We start from the raw sequence: 24,669 nt of genomic DNA, 5'->3' as shown, positions 1-24,669 counted from the left end.
CAATAGCGGATGTTTTAGCGTTTTACAGTTACCTTACACAGATCTGAAAGTGTTAATTGAACTATCTTTTGTTTTTCTCTTAAAAATATTAAAATAGGCCACAGTGATTTACAATTCATCTGAGATTTCATTCAATTATTGCATTAAATTTTACATAAAATACTATATTTTTTATAGAATCACTAATTATTTTGAGAGAATTCAGATTTAATTATAAAACAATGTTATGCTTAATTTCACAATTATAAAATTAAAATTACGCACAGTAACATTAATCATTGTTGGATGCGCAGCAAACGTGCGCATAAAATCGGCGAGTCCTCAACGCGGAGAAGCTCGAAGAATAGTCGCTATTGTTTGTCGAATGTGAGATGCGCGAGCAGCTGATTCATGACACGCCAAATTGAGGTCCATTACGATCACGGATTACCTGTCGGCCACTGAGTCGAGCTCTATTGACGTTTTCACAAAAAAAAACATTAGTGGACAACAACAGCAACGGAATTACGCCTGCTCCCTGTCAAAGTGGCTCATCGACGGGTTGGGCTGGCTCATTCTAGGCATTTTTCGCACGTGAGTATATCATATTACATCTTCACTCTGTCCGAGCCAAGTGCACACAAAGGGATCGTGCGTCAAGCAACGTTTTTCCGTTTATCTACGAGCTTTTACATTATGGGTTTTTTACTAAACGAGTAGGTTTTTCTTTTCCTTTCAAAGACTGAATTGAAACTTGCATTGCCTTTTGCATAATTCACACTTGTTTTTGTTATTGTAAGGGATGTCGTATTGATTACCCACGCCAAACTTTTCTATACGTGTGTCTATGTGTGCAGTCTTATATGTGTATGAGAATCATATTACTTACCTTGTTAATTTTACGTGCGATGCAATTTTAACAAGACATATATTTCGTGAATCATTGCGTCATTCATACAAGTACTGTACAATAACAGGAACAAATTGATTCATAACCTGGCCAATAAAAAAATTACTTAATTTTGCAATTCAGTCTCAAAATTTCTTATATATAAGTCAAAACTGCATTTTCTTAGGATTTTCATTGAGTTTTTTTATTATTTCTGCAAAGTCTCACCTTGCCACATCCCTTCTTGGTTAATTAAAATTCATTCTGGCAAACTGCATCATTGAACAAAATAGGACATCAATGAAGTTCGCAAGGGCAAGAAACCTCATCTGTAAGATAATTACAGGCTTTAATTGCTTAGTTATTCCACTAATTGTTGACATATTCACTACTTTTATGGTGATTGTGACGATACTTCATGGAAATACCTAAATTAAACTAGTCTACTTTGAATATTTCTTTGATACAGTGAAATAGCTTAACCATATTTTGATTAAAAGCAGATAAGAAATTTTTGAATAATTATTTTATAATAATAAAATTAAGCATTTTTATTTTTCATGTATGCCACTGAGTCTATCTCATATGCTTATGCTGTGATTTTATTTTTCCTTTGAAGTATAAAATTACTAACCAATTCTTTTTTAAAAATATGCAAGATTAACTTGTCAATTAAATGTTAACTAATTCATGGTTTTTTCATTAAGGAGGCGCGAAATGTCAAATCCTGCAGATCGTCTGAGTTACCTGCAGGACAGTAGTAGCGATACAGAGACAGATTACAAAGAGACGGATGGCCGTGGAAGACGGCGAACATACAAAAACCGATTGAGGTGAGAATACATTTAGTTTCTGCAATCCTTTGAAAAGACAATGCTATCCTTGGTAAGTAAAGGCATTGGCTCCAGACCACCAAGGATTTCAACATTCTGCTTCCAGACTGCTGAATATTGGTAACACTTGTTGATTTTGGCACGAAATTGCATTTTGTTTGTTTCTTCAAAATTCACCATTAATCTTACTAAATGAATGAAAAATTATCTATATATATATTTTTTGATATATTAGTAGTGTGTAATAATTTATTTTTGTTTAAAGCCAAAATCATTCAAAGTTGAATCACGTAGTTGAAAACTCATACATCATTAGCAAAACACTATCATACCTTTGAGTTCGATTACATCTTTTTTTTTTGAACGTGATAAGCTCATGGAAAAGCTGAAGATCTCTAATAAAGTCAACAACCAAGAAAAGGTTAATTCAATCAAATAGGGAATTAGTAAGGAAAAAATATTATTGTTTTGCATGTAGTTGTGGTGGCTCAACCAAACCGAAATCTTGTATGGCACATCGGGATGGCAACAGCAAACATCATAGTCGATCTTATGAATCAAGCAGGCAAAACGCAAATTTAGCACAACACAGCAGGTAATTTGGTTACTTAGAATCTAGTTCTGTCTCTGTCTGTCTCTCTCTCTGCCCCTCCTCCCCCCTCACTCTCTCTATTTTATTTTTTCCGTTCGTTCATTTTCATTCGAGTTAACTCATCATCACTCACGTTACTTATATATATATATATATATATATATATATATATACATATATATATACATATAGCTATTGCTTGCCTAAGATTAAAGGAACTATAATGAAACTGAAGTGAAAAATAGGAGGACTATAAAGAACCAAATCTAATTTTTATTTTTTAGAGTTCGTTCAGGCATGGGGTTGAGTAAAAACCAGAGAGAGAATCGTGAGAATGTGACATCAGGTATGACTTCATCGTCAGGAACGAGTCTGCACCAACAGAGTAGCGATGAGAGAATAACTTTAATTGTTGATAACACTAGGTGAATATTTAAAACCTATATTTTTATAGTTACGCAGAAATATAACGTAATTTTTATTTCTTCTTTCCTCTTAATTGAGGTAAATATTTATGTAGAAACTACTAGATTCAAAAGACTTTAAAATAACACGATTCATTTACGTTAGTGATCATAATAAACAAACGTGAATATAGTTGTTAGTCGTAAACTGTATGACTTTAAACTATAAACAGTTGATAAAATTATAACTCTTTGAAATTAATAGTACTTTGACAAAAATAAATCGAGATTACAATGCTCCAGAAAACAAACTCAACAAAAAGCAATTATTCTAGATTTGTAGTTGACCCAGCGCTATTCACCGCTCACCCGAACACGATGCTCGGTCGTATGTTCAGCTCGGGCATCGAGTTCGCACAGCCAAACGAGCGCGGTGAATATGAAGTAGCCGAAGGTATATCTGCAACAGTTTTTCGCGCCATCCTCGAGTATTACAAACATGGTGTAATTCGTTGCCCTCCTACTGTCAGTGTTCAAGAATTGCGAGAGGCTTGTGACTATCTACTTGTGCCGTTTGATGCTAGCACCGTTAAATGTCAGAATCTGAGTAAGTCGATAGATGTGATCATTGGTTAAATTAGATAAAATTGGACGTCTTTTTTTTTAAATCGATACTTATTTTAAGCATTTCAGTATTTGTTTCTCATTTATGAATCAAAAATACGATCAGTAATTGATAACTAACTCAATTACGATTCAGTCACCAATAATTACTTAGTTTTTAAAGAAATTCTACTTTTTACAGGAGGATTACTGCATGAATTATCAAACGAAGGGGCTCGCTGTCAGTTTGAAGAGTTTTTAGAAGATCTAATACTACCTTTAATGGTGAATAGCGCAAGGAGAGGCGATCGTGAATGTCATATCGTTGTGCTTTTAGATGATGATGTGGTAGATTGGGACGAAGAGTATCCACCTCAGATGGGCGAAGAATATTCTCAGAGTGAGTTTCATTTTTCATTTTTGAAAAAGCTATGTGATTGAATTTAAAAAATTATATTTGAAATTAATAATTATTAATTTATTCACTCCGATGGGACAGCTGTTAACAGTACCGTAATGTACCGATTTTTTAAATACATTGAAAACCGAGACGTAGCCAAACAAGTGATGAAAGAACGTGGCCTGAAGAAAATCCGTTTAGGCATCGAAGGTTACCCGACTTACAAAGAAAAGGTGAAAAAGCGTGCAGGTGGTCGTGCCGAGGTAATCTACAACTACGTTCAGAGACCGTTCATTCACATGTCATGGGAGAAAGAAGAAGCGAAAAGCCGTCATGTGGATTTTCAATGCGTCAAGTCAAAGTCAGTGACGAATCTCGCTGAGGCAACAGCTGATCCAGCACTTGACTCGGCTGGCAATCCCATCACTGCCATTGCTCTACTGCAAGCTTCCGAGCCAATACAGCAAGATGCTGCTCTACCTGTCGGTGCCGATCAAGGTAGAAAAAGTTTCATTCGTGATCATGTTTATGATCGTACTAAGGTACGAGTTTTGATGTACGATTTCAAATTTCCCACTTTAATTCGATATAACGATTAAAGTTCAATGTATTTACGAACCATGAACGATCAAATTTCTTATTTCTTTCGTTTCTGAAATTCTAAATTTAATTATATCTATTCTTTTCGTTTTTTAAGTTTCAATATTTAGACTATCGTACTATATAAGTACTTTATTCAAAAAACTTACGTACCAAAAGTTTTTCATGATGAAGTCTATTCTTTCTTTAATCGTTTTTATTTCCAATCTTTGAGTTTTCAGTTATTGAAAGTATTCAAACTTCATCTAAAAAATATTATAACTTGTCTTTACAGATACGGAAGGGGCAGCGGCGCTCGAATTAGTACCACTTGAGCAAGAAGTGCAAAACATAGAAGAGCCTCAGCCTCAACCGCAGCAATTACAACAGCTGCCAAATCAGTTTCCACCTCAACAGCAATCCTGAGTAGTACTCGTGCCTCAGCAACCAACGAAACAGCAATCACATTTCAACGGATCTGTTCAGCGACGCGCTGCCTATGGTAACGGTGTCACTCTTGCCAAAAAGAAGGTGTCCTGGAAGAAAAAGACCAACTCTCTACGCTGAGGTCGCATCATAGCGACTTAGACTGAGAATAATTTTTTATGACTGAAACTTAAGCGCTTGTATACTTTTTTTTGTCTTTTTCCATTCGTATTTTATTCATGCTGTTAGAAATACAATACAAGGTCTTATCATTAGAACTTATGTGGCAATTTGAATGTTGTGTGAAATCTGGAAGTAGATGAATCGAAAATATTGTTTTCTAAGATGAAATTCCTTCTCAAATATTTTATATAAACTGAATCTGTATGTCATTTGATTTAAAATTAAGTTTGCTATGATCTGAAAAGACGTAATTAATTTGTATATTTTCACATCTCTACGTGACACAATATCTTATATTTAAAAATAGTCTTTTATAACGTTCAAATTACGATGATCCATGCAAAGTAAGTTTTACAAAACTGATAGAAAATAGTGATTTATAAGGTGCTCAAATTGTAACAGTCGTAAATGACTATTAAGTACACAATACTCTTTGAAAATTGTAAACAAAAAATTTAATAATATACGTGAAAGGAAACATAAATTGTGATCGACCAATTGGTAAAAACAATTCGACTGCATTTATTCGATATAAAAAGTGCTGAATTACAGGTGCCGAGCGAGTTCCTCAAATCGAGGGTTTGTAAATAATTATTTTAAGTTTTTTTTACCAAGTGGCTTATTCTCGTAACGCTGAAATATCTACTTATTCCATATCATCTGTATCTTTCTCGTGGATACACGTATGGATATCTCGGGATGTATTCTTATCTATTTTACAATACGGATACTCTGACAATTTTGTTATGATGTTCCAATGAATAACTTCCAATGGATAACAAATAACTAAAAATTGAACATAATGATTGAAATGTGCAAACAATACATACGAATTTCTATACATTGTGCACTAATGTTAAATAGATCTATCGTCATTTTTGCCCGAATCCCATTTGGTATAATATTTAATTTGAAAAATGTTAATATTAAATTAAATTATTTATTATAAAAATGTATAAGTATATAAACTAAAATTATAAGTAGTAAGAAAATGCTTGAGATATGTCTTTCATCCTATATTTTGTATAATTACCTTCAGTAAGTTGTTAAATTATCAAATTTTCCACTCATAATATCAAATTTAGTGGTTGATCACTAACGTGCAAAACCATATTACATCATACAGGCATATTTTGGAAAACTCATTAACAGTAAGCACTCCAGAGTTTCAACTAAGCACTTTTTATTTTTTACATATTTGAACAAGAAAGGTGTTATATAAACTTTTATGTATGTACAGTCTTAAAAACTTTTTAAAAAGTCAATTAAACATTTTCGCCTACATGTTTCAAGATTCCATTTTTTGAATGTTAATACATGTTATTTTCAAAACTGTTTATAAAGTATCTTAATAAATCGGCATTCAAAATATTTTAATCTTGCCGTTTATTGAAGTTACTATGTTTGCGGAACTAACTTGTTTCCATTAAACAACCAGTTTTATGTAAAAGAATTCCTCAATAAACATGTGTTCATCGTTGAAATAATATCAGAAAAATAAATATTTATCTAATTACTGAATATTAGTAGTTTTTATGAAACCATTCCTTAAAATTTATGAAAAATTTCTCGTAATATCGCTTATTTTTGTATAAACATCCATTCTAATAAACAAAATATATATTTTGCACGAGTATAAATATTTCCAATTTCTTTTAATATTCTTTATTATTTAGTTCAAACAATTTTCTTATTCCTTTTGTCATTGGTATTATTATTCTGCTTATGACTAGACGATGTGTTATACGTAGAAATGAATTCACATTAGTCGTTTTGTAAAATTTAAAAATCTATAATTGAACTTAAGTGTAGAATCGCTGACGTTAGTGACGTTATTCGCGGATTCGTGGTTCGCTAGAACACTTCTTGTGACACGTAATGTTGAAGATTATTACTCTCGTGTTGTTTTCTATAATTGTTTATAGCTAAAGTTTACAGGTTATATGTGTTGGTTTGATAAAAACGACGTAGCAACTGCGAATTGCATCAGTGTATACAAGAATATTTCAATCCAATTGATAAGTGAACCAAGTACTTAAGATTAAACATAACGTTTCCTGTTTCAACATACGAAATGTTCTTATATAGACAAGCTAACGTCACAGCATGATTAAGTTTCATCCTAAGTTATTATTAGATCAATTAAAAATCAGTGATTCAAACAGTGATCAATATTGAGGTGAGGAAACAATCATTAATTACTTTGTTCATACGTAATAATTATTATTCAAGAATGATAAAATTTAACATTTATTAAATATGGTATGATTACAATCAAATAAATTTTAATCTAATGTTGAATAATAATATTTTTCAATTCTTAGATCTATTTTAATTTAGAAAATTATATTTTGTTTATTGCAAAAATATCCAAATAATCAGTAATATTCTATTTCAGACCTATTCACAATGGTGTTACTTTACTTTTATTACCTCAATATAAATATGTAGAAAATTTATGTTAGCACAATCAACAAATATGTTTTATTAAAAAATTTGTTGATAGATGTATACTTAGTTATAAAAAAATAAAAGTACATTTATAAACATGTATAGCACAGCATAATGACAGAAATGCAAAATCCATTCTCACAGCAGTTTGTTGAAGAAATCAATTACAATGAAATTCAGATAGAAGAAATTGTTGGTAAAGGATCGTTTGGAGTGGTATGGAAAGGTTTATGGAAAGGCAAACCAGTGGCAGTGAAACATATACATTCAGATGATGAGAGAAAAGCATTTGCTACAGAAGTACGTCAATTGTCTAGGATAAACCACCCTAATATTGTCAAACTTTATGGAGCTTGTACTAAGAATCCTGTTTGCCTTATTATGGAGTATGCAGAAGGTGGTTCTCTGTACAATGTATTGCACTCTAATTTACAAACACAATATACAACTGGCCATGCCATAAGCTGGGCACTTCAGTGTGCCAAAGGAGTAGCATACTTACATAGCATCAGTGTTGTTCACCGAGATTTAAAACCACCTAATCTATTGTTGATTTTTGGAGGTCAAATGTTGAAAATTTGTGATTTTGGTACCGCATGTGATCTGAATACTTATATGACAAATAACAAAGGTTCTGCAGCATGGATGGCTCCTGAAGTATTTGAAGGAAATGCTTATACAGAAAAATGTGATATATTCAGTTGGGGAATTATACTCTGGGAAATACTATCAAGAAAGAAGCCTTTCGATGACATTGGAGGATCAGCTTTTAGGATTATGTGGGCAGTTCATGGAGGACAAAGACCTCCTCTCTTTCAGACCTGTCCACAATTAATAGAAGATCTGATACTAAGGTGTTGGAATCGAGTTCCTAATCTACGACCTTCAATGGAGAACATTGTAAAAATTATGACATATTTGTTAGAGTTTTTTAGTGAACACTCTCAGCCGATTAAATATTCCTTTGATTATAGTACTGACAGTGAAAATTGTGATATTAATAATTATGAAGATAGCTCATCTGCATCTGAAATTACATGTTCGAGTGTCTCAAAATATTCACAATCTAATATGTACACAAACAACATTAGTAATCCCTGTAAAGATGATTCATATAAGACAATGCGAGACATTTCGAACGTTGCTTTAAATAGCATTGCAAAAGACTGGTCAGATCCAAAAGTTTGGCCTTCATGTATGGAATCAGACCAGAGTAATTATGAATACCAAACACATTTAAGGCTTTCTCAAAGCATTAATGATTTAGCCCCTGTCCATAATAATCTTAATGAAACAAAAAGTCTTATTAATAGCTTGGGCACATCAAACTCAGACAATTTTACTGATTCAATTGATAATACTTTGATACCTGTCAAACCTGATTATCATTGTTCTACATCATTAAAAATCTTTGAAGAACACAATTTGTTGATAAAAGAATATCTTGCAATGCAGCACAAAAAGAAAATTTTACTTCAGCATAGGGAGCAATTATTCACCAACTCTAAAGCAAAGAGTAGCATTAATAAGAGGAAGATTCAAAAGTTACGAGATGAAAAAGTTGCGCTAGTCACACTGTATAGAAATCTAAAAAAACAATTGGAATTGATAACGATTCAACCAGCTTTTGTTACTAATAAAGATGGCTGGGTTCTGATAACAAAGAAACATAATTCTTTTTCATAGAGATTTTCATAGACTAGGATACTCATGATTTTGTAATCGCGAACATTTAAATTAGGTACTAATGTTTTAAGCAGAAAATCAAATTAATCACTATTGTAAATAATTAATACAACTTGAAACGATATTTAAATTTGAAATAATTTCTTTTGTTAAAACGTAATAAATTCAATAGTAACCAGTAGACTATTAATTACTTTTCTGATAATAGAATTCACGCTTAAAATCATGTTTTTATTTATCTATTATTACTAATGTAATATACCTTTTTGACAAAACGAATACGACACATACGCTGTGTCTATTCATCTGTTTTAAATTTAAATTATTAGAGATTCGTTTACAAAGTGTGGAGTGTATATTTGTATTACACATAATATACAATGTAAATTATCACTCCGATTTTCAATCAAATAATATTTTAGTAAATCGTGCTAGATTTTTAGTGTTAATAAAATGTTAACTAATGCTGTTCTACTCAAGTTTTCAAATGTACATAATGTTTGTAAATACGGAGTTAAGATGATGGCGACATTGAATAAAATTTTAACAATGTAGTTTTGACCAGCGTTTCTTTTTATTTCTTGTGGGTGCGTTAAGATGAACCTTTTTAAAAATGCTTTCGTGATTCAAATTTAAACTTCAAAAAACCTGTTTATAATATATTTTTGGTTCATGATAGCTGAGTAACACAACCTTACAACGCTTTTCTTCAACAACAATCTTTTCATTATAATTTACAATACCTTAAATCATTCATTATGCTCAGTCAAACAAAAAAGAAAGTTTTATTTTATCCAAACATTTATCTATGAGTAATCTTCGCATAATACTCTTGAAAATTACCAAATAAGAGTCCTAAAAACCAAGCCTATCCTTTTTATCCTCGCCAAATATTCCCAATAAAGAAGAGGAAAAAAAGGCCTTGGTAAGCAATGCCTACCATCGTGCCTCTCCCCCTCCTCCTCTTGGGAAGGGGGGAGGGTGGAAATCGCAAGATCGAAAGTGCGATCCCTGCGTCAATGTAGCATATAGGCCGCGCCGAGAGAGCGAAGCTTTCTCGCTATCTTCCTCGGCGCTCCAGACTTGCGCAGGCGCCAGTTATGATCAATAAGCGGCGGTGCGCGCTGCCGGCAGCAGTAGCTCGATGTTGGCGATCCGCCCCCTCCGACGTACTAGTGCACAGCCGCCCCTCGTGAGTGTGAGTGCTTCTCCGTAACCATGCAGCCGCCACCGAGAAAAGTAAGTTCCCTCATTTTGCGCCTGCTGAATTTTTCCGATCGCGTTGTGCGAAAATATCGACAGCGAATTGGCGTTACGACTCGTGGCCGATCAAATTTACGGTCGTATCACTGACGGCCAGCTTGGAAACACGCAAGCGAAAGGCGATGCTAGGATTTCCCTTTTCTCTCTCTCTCTCTCTCTCTCTCTCTCTCTCTCTCTCTCTCTCTCTCTCTCTAAGCAAACGGAAAATCGATTGCGACGCAGAGAGCCAAACGAGAGTCACATTGATTCGATTTTCACCCTTCGCATAGCGCGTATATGCAAACTTTCGCGATTAGCAATGCCGATTAACGTAATATTTCCAGGGGCAGGGAGGGGGTGAAAAAGCTTTTACTTTGACGATCAAGCGTCTATCGGACTCAGTGATTTCGAAATGTGTCTTTCGAGGCCGGACGCGTAAACTACGAGAGAGTACACGTTGTTTCAAAAACCTGCGATCCTTCTTTTTTTTTAATTCATCGTACTCTGTGATGATATCGGCGCTCTCTTCCTCTCTAGCTTAGACGTATCGCAGAGCTCTTATGTTAACTCGTATTCCGCTGCGAACGGAAAAATATACATTTCGTAAAATATATTCCGCGAGTCTTATGCGAGAGAAATATGGACTTTCAAATCTATCCTTTGAAACAAAAAACACGTAACGTTCTGGCGAAAATTGAAAATGGAATTCAAGAGAGTCATAAAGTCAATTAAGCTTCGTTTGTTCTTTGAAAAATTCACAACCCGCTTATATTTTTAGCCTGCACTAAGTTCCCTTGCACGCGTGGATGCTAACGCGAGACATGATCGATTAATATATACCCAATTGTTTATAATTTACGCAGCGCCGTAAAAACAACCGTCTATGCTATGCAATTACATCGCCGAATTCTCTTAGTTTCATTATTTTTTCTATACTAGTTAGTGCGCATAAAAAGAAGGTAATCATTGTTATATAGCACATGTGTGCAAATCGAAGGTACTACCTGTTATGAAAATAACGCGGACTATAATTCACACGGAAATTGAAAGTTAAGCCGGGGCACTGGCCAATGTGTTTCCGTCGACGAAATGACGGAGAGATCCTATCTCGTGATGAGAAAGATAGCTTCTCTCTCCCTCTCTCTCTCTCCTTGCTGCTAAGAATATAACTTTTTAATAAGCGACAAAGAAATTTTTGAATAATGGTATCTATATTTAAAATCAACGCTCAGAGGGTCAATGTATCGCTGGCTGATTTACTCAATACTAACCATAATTTACGCACTATATTGAATAACGTAATTACGAGTTATCGATGAAATCAGTGGATGAAGATCAGGTTTTGGTCGCGCGAGACGATTACATTTCTGATTACCGACGGATCATCGGATAAAATTTCGTGTGATAATGAAGATATCGAAAAACTGGCCGATTTTTCCGTAAATATAATTTAAATATTTTGCGACGATTCCTCGCAGAATATTGAAACATTTTTTTCCCAATATTTGGAAAATTTCTAAAACGCACACCGAAACTTTCATTAATATCGAAGCGTACTTTTTTTATAAAATATAAAATTTAAATTTTGGCCACTTGATCATACGTACTGTCAGAAAACGCATCGACGTTCTAACTTTTTCAACAGAGCAAACGATTGTTCTGAGAATGTGAGAAGGCGCAAATTTGATCGTAAAATATTCTTCCTATCCGCACACATTTGCCCAAAGGTCTCTCTTTGAGCATTTCGTGTTTCGCTCGACCGCGCAATTACGCGCATAGTTTGCCTCTGCATCTATACGCAAGTACAACTGCTTTATGAGCGTAACACTCCTAGCATGTTAAAACGAGCTTTAAGAAAAAAGAAACATTGTATTTTTGAAGTTACTTTATACCAAGTTATAAAGTCTGCACTCGGTTTACGACCCGGCATAAAAACAATAAAGCATGCGCACGTGAAAGAATTGATCGTTTGTTTACTAGCGTCCCACGCGGCAACTGTCGCCTATCCGCCTCTCTGCGGGGAGCCGCACTTGTGTGCAATATTACGGTGCACCCCCGTGATGATACGTGCTTACTTTGTCACCAAGACTTCTTTTCTTACTTACTCTCTCTCTCTCGCTCTCTCTCTCTCTCTCTCTCTCTCTCTCTCTCTCTCTCTCTTTCTATCTCTCTCCGGCCTTTACTTTAGTTGCGGTTGACGAGTATCTTGAGGGGGACAAACGCTTGATTGGGAAAAATTGTATTAGGGCGAGAAGATTATATTCTTCTCTCCGCAGTGATATAAAAAATGTCGCCGGCGGGATGGACAGCACTGCGACGTTGAAATTCGAAGTGACATTTTGAAAGTTATGTAGGTCGACGGGCTCTTGTGTGCTTAGGATTCCAATGAAATTTTTCGAATCGTCAAGTGTCGCTTGGCTGAAAAAACTGTATCGAGTTGCGACGATCGTATTCCTTGATAAATTCCGAACATAAAGCATGTATTCAATCGGACTGCTATCATCTAGTGAAAAAAGGGCAAAGAAAAATAAGCCTTGGAAAAAAATGAGATTTAATATGCATTAATTTCCATTAATGCCTCGACAAGTACAACATAAAGGTATCACAGAATTATATGGTTAAAAGAATAAAAACTAGCTTGATCAATTATTTAAACCTGTTAATATTGCATCAACGCTCTAATGAAACCTAATTGCGTTAAATTCTGAAAGCGACTTTAAGTCGCTTCTTCGACAAGTTTCATAAAACTCAAAGGATTATAACGAGAGTCGTGCTCTTCAGTACTTTCGCGCTTAGAGTAACGAGCTCCTTTATCGGATTGCCAACCAGTTTGAAAACCTTGTCTGTCAATTTTGCACGCAAAATTTGCGATTCTCGCATGACGAGATTTCAAGTTGAACTACACTCGTTTCTAATTGTTGTTCGAGTCGGCATCTCTCTCTCTCTCTCTCTCTCTCTCCTGCGCGCTTGCATTCGAATTTGTTCTATTAACAGGCGAACTGATTTATCAGCAAAAGGATCGTTTGTTAGATAGCTTTCCGCGTCCTTTTCTATCGCGACGCGAAAGCTTTTGTGAACGCCAACGTGTTAATTTAGGAGGCTCGCACTGCCGATACACCTTTGAATTCGTTGTGTTCTCATTGTGCATCGCGAAGTCCATTAAAAAACACATACAAGCGATGTAATTTTTTTTCTTATTCACGGAGCATCGGACTAATCTTGAGATCGCTTCCGTGCTGAACTTGACCTACAGACTTCGACTTCGCTCCGGCGTTCCATTGCTGCCCAAAAATCGATACAATGTGTTAAGCAAAACTAGTACCTTGACGAAAACCCAACTTCGAACAATCGAAGGGTAATACGGGTTCGTAAACTGGGTCATCGCACGTACAGATAATTTTCATCTCCGTCAGCGCATCGAAAAGTCAACTAGCGTGTGAGAAAGAATATAAGTTTAATAACCGCATGCACAACAGTGAGCGTGCGTGCTCATTTGCTCAAGTGGAAACAGCGACAATGAGCATGGAAATACCGCTCGAGTCGTAGTACCTTTTGCTCATGATTCACGAATGACGCTTACGCTTTTTCTTCTTTCTGGACGAACGGTTCAGGAGTGAGACTCCTTAATACGACTTGCGATTATTTCATTCATGAATGGTTGTGAGTGCGATGACATTACGTTTGTCGGGACGAAGAATTAGGATGGAGGATAAGTCGGGTTTCAGCTAATCAACGTCGAATTCAATACAAACTGTCGCTTCTTTAAATAGAACTTGGCAGGATTAACAAAAGAGAGCGGATGAGGACGAAGAAGAACGAATGTTTATCCAAAAAAGAGAAAGAAAACCAGTAGATCTCCCCCCCCCCCAGTACAGACGCAACGAATGGCTGCTTCTAATCACCGCCCCTTTCCATGTTCTGATCTGTTTGTCAACAGGGGAATTACGCGAAATTCCTGAAGAACGTCCACGCGGAGCAGGCCGCCAAACTGCTGGCGAAGAATCAGCACGAATGCGACCTTCTCGAAGACATCCGGTAAGTCGCCGCTCGAGTATCGATTAATTGTTCTACTTATAAGTATCGTAGCTCTGCGGTGAGTTCTTCAATAAAATGCAAGCGAATGAGATTTTAAAATTCATTGGACGGTTCGATGAGAATTATTTGAAATGTCGATGAGACGTTCGTTCTCTCGTATCGAATCGTAACTCTATAATCGTGGATTCCTTGCTGGAAAGTTAGAAGGTAAACAACAACAAAATTTGAAATGTTGATCGCTCCTGCAGGTCGTTTCGATGAATACGTTGAAAGCGCGAATGCATGGAAAACAAAATAATAAAAACAGACGTCGATTCGGCCCTGCGTCAAAATGAAAATCCAATCTCACCTTAAATGTTTTCAGTAACTTCGTTCTGAAGAAGTCGGCGATCGAGAAGTCCTACGCGGACGTAAGACTCTTTCATTTAATCGCTTCGCCGGTGTATCCTCGCGAAAGCTTTAATAACGCAACCTCGTTCTTCGCAGGCCCTACTAAAAATATCCTCGGCGTACTTGAACAAGAAGTTCCCCAACATACCCGACATAAAAACCGACAATGCGGACGACCGATGGTAAGCGTATCGTTGTGGCTAAGTGTATTCCAAAATTTGACGCGCGCTGCTCTGTTGCCTCTGTAGGAATATGTGGAACGTATGGAGGACGGTGCTGGAGGAGAACGAGAAGCTCGCGCGGGCGCGGCTGGCTGCCGTCGAGGTGTTCCAGACACAAATTGCGGACGAGGCGAAGAGCTTGAGGATGCACAAGGTCCAAATCGCCAAAAAGGTATCGTCGCGCGATCAAACCGAAAATTGAAGGGCGCTAGCGTTGTCAAAAAAACTGGTGATTGTTTTGCAGGCGGTCGACCAATTGATAATAGTACAAAAGGAGCTGCAGACCTGCGTGCAAGAGGTCGACAAGACGAAGAAGCTGTACTTCGACGAGGAGCACAGCGCTCACGACGTGCGCGACAAGGCAAAGGACATCGAAGAGAAGTAAGCCTCTTGATTTCGTCCGCGATTCGAGGGCCGATAGCTCGTCCATTCTACGAACGACTTTCGATTTGCAGGCTGAAGAAGAAGAAGGGCTCCTTTTTCCAGTCGATCACGTCCCTGCAGAAGAACAGTGCGAAGGTATTGCGCGCGAGACGAGCGATCGATTGGCAGCTGCCGAGCTCCGTCGCTCGCCTTGCCTATTTGTCGCGAGTCGGCTGCGCTACTAAAATGTTGTCGCGTTGCGCAGGTGAGCACAAAAAGGGACGAGCTGGAGGTGAAGTCCACGGGGGCGCGCAACGACTACTTGCTCGCCCTGGCGGCGGCCAATGCCCACCAGAACAGGTACTTCGTGGTCGACTTTCAGAGCACAATGCTGGTAAGTCCGCGTGACGTTGTAAGGCGCGCTAACAACCTCACGCCAGAGAGAAGCTCCAGCGAGCGACGCTTTCATTTTCGTTCAGCGGAGCCAGTTTAACGAACATTAAAAGCCCTCTGAAAAGTACACTCGATCGACGCGCAACCAACCTTGAATACGCATCGCGCGTAAACGAGCTCGCTGCGAGAAGGCAAGCGCTGACCCTCTCGTCTGTTTGCAGCACATGGAGCAAGCCGTCTACGACAAGGTGGCCGAGTATCTGTCGCTGATGGGACGCACAGAGCTGCTCACGTGCCTGGCGATGCAGAACAGCTTCGGCATAATCCGCGATCAAGCGCAGCAGGTGAGTAGGGTCAGGTGTTGCTCGTAGCGAGTGCAGTTTAACGAGATAGATTATCTGAAGCGGACGAACGCCTGCACGTTCGCCTCTTCCAAGCGTTCTTAACGCTTGCAGCGACCAGATAAATAAATTAAACGATCGACCCGACAACCAACCCGTGAGCTCAATCCGTTCGCAGTAACGCCGAGCAATCGGCGTAGGCAACTATCGGCAAATCAGTTCGCAGAAGTGCGAAGCAACGTCGCTCGGTCCGAAACTCCCGCGCGACTGGTAGTATGCGTCTTCGACAACGAAAAACTCGGTGTGTTTGCAGCTGACGCGCGAGTATAACATACAATGCTGCTGCCTTTACTACCCGGTGCTGAAGCAGCACATACAGTACGACTTCGAGCCGTGCGACAACGACCAAGTCGACAAGTAAGTTTGGTGCGCGTCGCGTCGAGTCGGTTTGGGTGCGACTGATCGCTGCTGCCGTTACAGGGTGACGGCGGACAACGCGGCGGCGCAGACGCTCAGCAAGGAGGCTCGCCGATGGGCCACGAGGATCGCCAGGGAGATCAACACTTACAGAGAGAGCAACAGGAAGCTGCAGGCGCTGCAGCAGCTACGCGACTCCGGGCAAAAGGTTGGTTGGTTGGTTGGTTGGTTGGTTGGTTGGTTGGTTGCCGCTTCGTCGAGGCGCTACGTTCGGACGGTCGCGTAGTCACGTTTCGCACGATCTGTTCGCAGACTGACCCCAACGATCCGAACGGACCGGACTTGGAGACGAAAATCGACGAACTCAAGCAGACCATGCGTAAAGCCGAGGTATACATGTCGATCATACGCGTAACAGTGTTCGTTGTTAAGCTCTGACGTTGCCACCTGATGCTTTGCAGACCGCAAAAATGAAAGCCGAGGCGCGGATAGAGTGTCTTCGAAAGGGCGGAGGTAGGTGAAACAGAGTTTCGACGCTCGGGGTGGCGTCGCTTTGCGCTATAATCATCAAGCGCTAACGATGTTCATCCCGTCACGCTCGCCAAGCGTTGCAACGAGTCTTTCGCATTCTTGCTGACTTCTTTCTCTTCAGTGAACGTGGACGAGTGGCTGCAAGAAGTGGAGACTCTCAGTGTGCAGGATATACCACGCTCGGCAAGCTCGCTGTCTATAAGGACTGATGGATCTGGCAATGTGGTAATTATTCTCTATTTTACTTTCCTTTTCAAGCAATGCATTTCGTAGAGCTGAGACTGTGAAAAACCAATCCAAAAAAGTCACCTTCACCTTTGCTTTCGCTCTATTTACTTCGAAGCTCTCAGCGTGTGGAAAATCCATCATCTCTTTAAAACCGTCACTCCATGCGTCCTTTGCTTTAGAAATAGGTCTCGTCGATAAGAAAAATATGCGCTAGAATTTATCAAACACATACCAATTTTTGTGCGCGCCATAAGTCGTGCAACAAAGCCCATTGCTCGTTCTAGTTCCAATTCCTTCAATTTTTGTCGCACACATCCAACTTGCGTGTTACAAATTGCAGCAGGAGCAGCCATCGTCAGACTCGTTCTACGATAGCGACAACGACGCCGGCAGCGATCTGACGACAGTGGAGCGGCCAAGTCGTGGTTCCACGGCGGGACAACACGCTCAACGTCAGCAGCAATACAAGGACTCGGACTCGGACGCCGACGAACGCCAACGCCACGACAGCGCCGAAGTCGACGGTAAGTCACTGTAAACAGACAAGAGTGTGTTCTAGATTGAAAAGCAAACAAACAGACATGCTGAAAAATGTATCTTAATACTGGTTTTTTCGTTTGTCTTCGCGGTGAAGATGGGAGCTATAGCGGACAAGGTATATACTAGGTGTTTTATGAGAGTAAATGGCTAGAGCATAAACGCCATTCATATCTGACCGTCTCATCGTAACTTTTTTTACACGACTGAACAACCGAGAACAACGACAGTCATTTATACGCTGTATTCTCAATTAATATTTCCACGAAAAATCCAAGCATGTACATCCAGTAGGTCTCTTCATTGCCATGGATTTCCCATTTTCTTTTCTCCTTGAGAAACTCGCTCACTCTTATACAATAAACCACAAACATACAACATTGAAGTGTATTTTTTTTAAAGCTACTGAAAAATGACTAACCCGATGAAAACAATAACAACAGCTCGATATAAAATCTCGGAATCATCATTAAGTATTATAAGTCAGCTTGTTGAGTGTGGCGTGGAGACTCATCGATGGCTTGTATTAAATGCAATCTGATCAACAGCGCTACTGGAGCAAGAGAAGCAGAGAATAGACGAGATCACTGCTGGTTGGGATGATCCAACGTCTGCCGACTGGGGTAACGATGACGCCAATGACTCCGGCAATGTGGCGGACGTGCACGCAACTGGTGACGCTGGCTCTGCGCAGATCATCTACAAGTGCACTGCATTGTATTCGTACACGGTGAGCTGAATGTATTTAATGGCTGTTTAATATTTTCAATACTGATATTCGTGATTGCTTTGGAAAAATACGTTATTGTCGGTGACCGATTATCATAACCAGAGAATTAAAAAAGAAAAACTAATGTTCCGAGCATGGCCATGTGATCTAATATTTAATCGCTGTCAGGATTTTATCTATCTACGTTATTTTCAAACAGGAATTGTGGAAATTTCAACTCAATTTAGAGGAATTCCTTATATAAATGTCTAAAATTACATTGATATTAGTCTCTTAATCAAATGTCGGAAGGAATCAGAATTAAATATTAAAAATATATTGTTTTAAAGCTGAAGATCTTTATTTTCATATGTTGATATATAAACGTGCATTTAAACGAATTATTACTACTAATATATATGAAATTAAAAAATAAAACGAAACAGAATAATAATATTCTGATAAGACTGACACTTACAGAATGAATTCCAATAATACAAATTGTAGCTAAATATGCAAAACGTTCTCTCTAATAGTAATTTTGTTAGCTTGTAACAATATCGGCTGAATGCATTAAATATTAGTGGATTCTCTAGCCTCAGTGAACGTCGTTGTTTTATTAAATTGTGTTATCAATTGAGGATTATCGCGTCTGAATAAGTATTGCGAAATCAACTACGCAGTTTTACTTATCGCTACTACTATCAACAAGAAAAGCTTCTATTTTATATGTCGACTGGTCATTTTACGTGTCCGAATTTTCGCATTGACGAAATATTGATAGAATAATTTATTTGTCCGTCTCTCGACAATTCGTAACTCACAATCATAGCCACTCGCCTCTTTCGATTAGGCGGTCAACGAAAATTTTGCTCTAACCGTGAATTTAATATTTTTCTGTTGAGATCTTATGATTCGCAAAATATTATTCAAATGAACTTCGCACTGTTTTTACATATGCAACGAAATGAAATGGAACGATATTCTTTAAACTTTAAGTTAATCACACGTATAATCTTCATTAATAGGTTTTCTCCTACGTCTTATAAATACTTCTACTTGTCTATCGAGTGGTTAGCGATGATTGTTATCCAACCACTACCTAAACTCTCTAAAGAGCGCATCGACGAATAATGAATGACAATTGCAGGCCCAAAATCCGGACGAGCTGTCGATAGTGGAAAGCGAGCAGCTGGAAGTGGTGGGTGAGGGTGACGGTGACGGCTGGTTGAAGGCGCGGAACTATCGCGGTGAGGAGGGTTACGTGCCGCAAAATTATCTGGACGTCGAGAGGGATCCCGAGGACTCGACTCAGGGCGGTCTGTCCACCCACGCGCCGAACATCGCCCAACAAATTTCGTTCTCGTCGGTCGATTACACCATCGACGACCACGACGCTGTCGATCCAGACGCTCACCTGTACCAGCAGCAGCAACAGCAGCAGCAGCAGCAACAGCAGCAGCAGCAGCAACAGCAGCAGCAGCAGCAGCAGCAGCAGGCACAGCAAGCTACGGTCAGTCGCATTGCACCGCGGAAGTGCATGCTATCCGCGACGCTAGCGCAAAGCGGCTTTCCGATAACCTCGAGCTTGCGTGCAGGAGGTGCCAGTGGAGAAGTCAGCAGTCGCGCCAGTAACGACAGCGGCGCCGGTGGCCCCGACGGCGTCCGAGCAGAACCACGTGGGCGACGACAAGGAGTACTGCGTGGCGATGTACGACTACGACGCGACCTGCGACGAGGAGCTGGCCTTCATGGAGGGCGACGTGATCGTGGTGGTGAACAAGGAGCCGCACGACGTGGACGACGGCTGGTGGGAGGGCGAGCTCAACGGACAAACGGGCCTCTTCCCCTCGCTCGTTGTCGAGCCGTGCGCGCCCGACGGCACGCCGCTCTCCGAGGGCGCCGACGAGGTAATTCGCCGAAAACCCTTCGGGCGGGCGAGTTCACGGCGAGAAGCGATCTGGCGCGTGGTGTGCGAAGCTCTACAATCTCGCTCCGAGTGTAGCATGCGGGAAACACATTAAAGCAGCCTTTGGCGACGGGGGAGAAAGACTATGTAATTGCATTTTGACGCAGGAGGAGGACGTAACGCCGCCTGGCTCGGCGGCGCCGCCCGTCTACACGCCACCCGAAGCTCCGGAGTTCGTTCTCAACGAGGAGCTCGGACAGGCGCTTCTCAACGGTGAGTGCTTTACTGCTGCTATTATCTTTGTCTTTTTTCCGCTAGATTAGAAGTATTGCAACATATTCGGTTGCTGCGTGAGATTGCTTACGATGTAAGCGCGTCAATAATCTTTGTCGAAACGATCGAACAGTAAGTTTTAATTGACAATGAAATCGACCGGGCTGGAAACGCTTTTATGTTATCCGCACGATAGTTCACTCAGGTTGATTCTGCAATATCAATAATCCTGTCGCGAAGCAAAGGTTTCGAATGTTCGATGAATCCGAGACAAACGAGATCGTTGAAACCTTCGAAAAAGTATTTGAACCGATAAAACCAATTTAGACAAAAGAATAAAAGAAATAATGTAAGCTTTAGAGTTGTATTGTGAAATCTTTGGCAAAATTAATACATTTCCATATTTTTTATAAATAAATCAACCGTTAACAGTGCTTGCCAAATATATTTATCAATTTTAAACAAAAATATTTTTCACGTTAATCCTGTAACACCATTACTTTACTTATCATGACGTCAACTATAGATGTGTTTTCTCTAAGTAATTCCAGAAGCTACATAGCTATGTAGCTACAAACTTGCAAACCTTTTGTCATAATGTTTCTCATTAAGCAGTTTTAGAGCTTCTTACTCTGTAATCACGAGCCTCTAAAAGATTCATGAAAATGATGCAACAAAGCTCAAACTTCGTTTAGATACACGCGTAACCAGCAGTAAAACGATCAATTTCAGAAATGAGAGAGCGCGGATACGTCAACGGAGATCGACCGGACAGCTTCAACATGAATTTAACGAAAAATCAGAAAGATCAATATGGCCTACAGTTCGATGGCGAGAAAACACAAACTCAAGCACCAGGAATTGTTGGTAAGCTAAAAGTGGCATTCACCAAGACAATTTTTTTTCAATCGACGCTAACTTCAATAATGCATTTATTTGTTTGGTATAGTGGACGAAGCCCCGGACGAGCGAAACAGCAGTGACGTAAGTCCAATTGTTTTCTTAGCTTTTTTCCTTTCTACAATAGAAATAGAACAGTGTTGTAACTTGCTCAAAGTCTTTTCGAATTCTTTAATCGTTTGATAAAAAAAAAGAATTTTTTTTCTCAATCAGACATTTATAACGATGAGGTGAATGTAGGTATTCTTTATTTTGGTCAGTATAATTTTTTATCAAAAGAGGATTTAAAAAATCTTTTTACTTTACTTGTTTTTACGTTAAACAAGGAAATGATAATACGAAGCAATAAATCTTTTACTTATTTTTATTACTTCTCAGGAAGAAGAAACGTAGGTATGTACGAAAAATGCGTAATTTTTGCATGAACGCAGTTTACAGAGAAAAACATACGACATTATTAATATAAGTAATTTCGACGCAACCATATTTAAAATCGTTTGAACATGTAAATTTTTTAGCATCACCTCCATCATTTTTGAGAAGCATAATACATTTTTTTTTTCAAATTTATAGATACATTATACCTAAACTTAAATTATTGTTTTTTTTTTCGTTAAGTAGGTATTGAAATTATTATTTTTTAAAGCTTATACCGTTGTTTAATATGCATGGGTTGTTTGTTTTATAGATGTTTTTTCAAAAGCGTCAATTTGCATCAATTGACAATTTGTAACTTTGAAAAGATATCTTGTAGACCAAAATCAAGAATATTTTCATTCGACCTACTCGTAGAAATTTATATTTCCCCGTATAAGATAAATTTTGAAAAACCACATGGTTTAATATTCAAATTGTACATTCTATCCGAACCTCTACTCAAGTTGAAGTTAAAAATATTAAAGTGGAGTTCTACTTAAATGTTCCTCTGAGGATCGTGTTGCTTCTTATAAACTGTACAATAAAAGTTATACGTCGCCGTCGACCTTATTCCAGTATCACCTGATTGATCTTCGAATCACGCCATCAAATTGAAAAATCGCAAATTTCATCGTATACAAACGAAATAAAAGAACTTGAACAATACCATAAACATACAGCGGCCAAATTTTCTTTTGCAATATGAAAAAATCTGCTTCTAACACATGCAATCACGAATGCAAATGTGCCAGTAGAACTCCACTGTCGAATGCGTAACAATTAACGACTCAAGCGAAACGTTGACTCGCAGGAGGAACCGGAGCTCGCGGCAGTGAAGGCAGCTTGTGACGCGAAGAAGAAATCATCGGCGGCTGGCGAAGACGATGATCCAGGCCTCGGCGTAGCCCAAATAGTGATTACCGCCGCGACCCCCCTGGAAGAAATAGATCGACCATTTCCTGGCATCGAAGAAAAGGAGGCGGACGACGAGGACACGAAGCAGAGAGACGACCAACAGACGGCAGAGGCCGCCGAAGAGACTGAGCTGAAACTAACGGAGGAAGAGGCAAAGGAAGAACCGCCGCCGCCGTCGACCACTAAGCTGAAGCAGTCTTCAAGCGACGAGAAATCCACCGAGGCATCTTCGGGCAGCGAAGCCGACACGGAAGTCGAGAACTCGCAGTGCCTGCCTTCGGCGCGCAGCGGTAGCGACGGCGGTGGTGCGTCCGTCGACGAGAACGTGCGCAAACAGGACGCCGATGAGGACGAGGAGCCGGCCGTGCCGCCGAGCAGCAAAATGCTGGTCGGCGGACGAGCGAGCATACCGGACGAGCTGCAGCCGGACCAGCTGCAGAAGCTGCAGAACCTCAAGGAATCCAATGCCTAGGATTGACGCGCATCGGTCGAGAGACGACGAGGCAGCTTCCGCCAGTTGCTCGACTTCTGGCGCTCGATCGCCACCAGGACGAACAGGGTGGCCGACTTGCGCTGAAGCCGAGGCCCGAAAGACACTCGAGCTCCAGTCGCGTCTGCGCGTGTTGTATAAAAGCGTGGAGCTAAATATGTACAGCGAGAGAAAGCAGCAATTAGAACTCTGATCCTACCACACCTCTCCCTCACCCGAAAATCCCCTCCCGAACCCCTTGCGTAAGAACGTCCGAGAGAGCTAGTCGTCTCGTGTAAATTATATATAGAAAACAAGCGATTACCATGGTGTTTATGCGTGTACAAAATATATCTGTATCTATTCATTCGGTCGACGCACTGGGCGCACACGACAATATTATCATTCATAAATATGCTTAACCTCCCATCACCCCTCCCATCATTAGAGGACAAATTACGTAGCAATGATGACGAGCGTGTATTAAAAAAAAATCGTTCGGATGTAATAAAAACCAATTGGTTTCATAGAGCCTTTCTCCTCTTACAGATGACTTTCCCATACATACGTTTACCTGTCGCGTCATTATCGTCCATCCTCCTATCTCTTCAACTATTACTATTCTATCATTCTGGTTCTCATCCCGTCATTGTAAAGACCATGTATGAAATCCCTAAACAATTAATAGAAAATCATTGAAGAGTTTTAGAGAGTAATTAAGAAAACGATGTTTGTGAAAATCTAATGGTCAGTTGGCTATAATGAAGCTTTCATCCGCGCTGACGTTAGGTTTTTTTACTATCAACCTAATCATGTGAAGATAGCTTGAATGTAGAGCTGTTGTTACTATTAAAAACAATGCTTTGAACATTCTTGGCTGTTCATTTTATTTATTTTTTATAGTGTTGATTTATTTACATGTACTTTCCAGTTCAGTTTTGAAACGTACATCCGATACTCTTTCTACTGTTTTTTTTTTTAACTTTTTTCATTTCTAACAAAAGATATTAGTATATATTATTCTTCATTTTTATAATACATCTGATATTAAAATAGGAGACGTGCCGTGAGTAATTTATTGACTTCATAGCTTAAAATCTATAAAGCTTTATTAATATTATAGTACTTCACAGGCTTACTTTCTTGAATATCTGACACTGATCAAATATTGATTTGAAAGATTACAATTTATTTTAATGGATATATCGAAAAAATTATTACCGTTTATTATATTTATTATTTCCAACAATAATAAAAAAATCACACAGAAGATAAATTTTTGTCATCATAAGAAAATTCATCATTTGCGATTAATCGATACACTTATAATAATTCCAATTCCGTCCGCCAGTCG

The 24,669-nt window shown here is 39.0% G+C and overlaps 3 protein-coding genes across 9 annotated transcripts; all 3 read left to right on the top strand.

Annotated features, from left to right (window-relative positions):
* Positions 1-351: 351 nt before the first annotated feature.
* Positions 352-6,359, top strand: LOC131670662 (BTB/POZ domain-containing protein 10). 5 transcript variants are annotated; one of them, XM_058946438.1, is made up of 9 exons: positions 352-573; positions 1,091-1,199; positions 1,576-1,701; positions 2,180-2,296; positions 2,578-2,718; positions 3,033-3,304; positions 3,503-3,700; positions 3,800-4,198; positions 4,575-6,359. In XM_058946438.1, exons 3-9 carry the CDS (start codon positions 1,586-1,588, stop codon positions 4,703-4,705), a joined length of 1,374 nt encoding a protein of 457 aa, XP_058802421.1. In that variant the 5' UTR covers positions 352-573; positions 1,091-1,199; positions 1,576-1,585; the 3' UTR covers positions 4,706-6,359. The 5 variants fall into 5 exon arrangements, with proteins under 5 accessions (XP_058802421.1, XP_058802420.1, XP_058802423.1 ...); XM_058946439.1 differs by lacking the exon at positions 352-573 and adding an exon at positions 609-695; XM_058946437.1 differs by lacking the exon at positions 1,091-1,199.
* A 177-nt stretch (positions 6,360-6,536) lies between these two features.
* On the top strand, positions 6,537-9,571 carry LOC131670661 (mitogen-activated protein kinase kinase kinase 7-like). 3 transcript variants are annotated; one of them, XM_058946435.1, is made up of 3 exons: positions 6,537-6,763; positions 6,827-7,067; positions 7,287-9,571. In XM_058946435.1, exon 3 carries the CDS (start codon positions 7,454-7,456, stop codon positions 9,023-9,025), a length of 1,572 nt encoding a protein of 523 aa, XP_058802418.1. In that variant the 5' UTR covers positions 6,537-6,763; positions 6,827-7,067; positions 7,287-7,453; the 3' UTR covers positions 9,026-9,571. The 3 variants fall into 3 exon arrangements, with proteins under 3 accessions (XP_058802418.1, XP_058802419.1, XP_058802417.1); XM_058946436.1 differs by having other exon boundaries at positions 6,537-7,067; positions 7,445-9,571; XM_058946434.1 differs by having other exon boundaries at positions 6,537-7,067; positions 7,271-9,571.
* A 566-nt stretch (positions 9,572-10,137) lies between these two features.
* On the top strand, positions 10,138-24,187 carry LOC131670659 (protein nervous wreck). The gene is made up of 23 exons (XM_058946429.1): positions 10,138-10,264; positions 14,205-14,302; positions 14,667-14,712; positions 14,789-14,874; positions 14,941-15,085; positions 15,158-15,294; positions 15,369-15,432; positions 15,542-15,670; positions 15,891-16,013; positions 16,324-16,427; positions 16,491-16,635; positions 16,740-16,817; positions 16,889-16,940; positions 17,080-17,183; positions 17,527-17,710; positions 17,821-17,841; positions 18,272-18,453; positions 19,583-19,945; positions 20,031-20,342; positions 20,509-20,614; positions 21,347-21,481; positions 21,564-21,598; positions 22,743-24,187. Exons 1-23 carry the CDS (start codon positions 10,244-10,246, stop codon positions 23,316-23,318), a joined length of 3,246 nt encoding a protein of 1,081 aa, XP_058802412.1. The 5' UTR covers positions 10,138-10,243; the 3' UTR covers positions 23,319-24,187.
* Positions 24,188-24,669: the final 482 nt, after the last annotated feature.

The sequence above is a fragment of the Phymastichus coffea genome, unplaced genomic scaffold (assembly GCF_024137745.1).
Source record: "Phymastichus coffea isolate CEN01 unplaced genomic scaffold, Cenicafe_Pcof_1.1 PCOF00113, whole genome shotgun sequence".
Classification (NCBI taxonomy): Eukaryota; Metazoa; Arthropoda; class Insecta; order Hymenoptera; family Eulophidae; genus Phymastichus; species Phymastichus coffea.
Note: the sequence above shows the minus strand (reverse complement) of the source record. Positions and strands in the feature narration are given on the sequence as shown.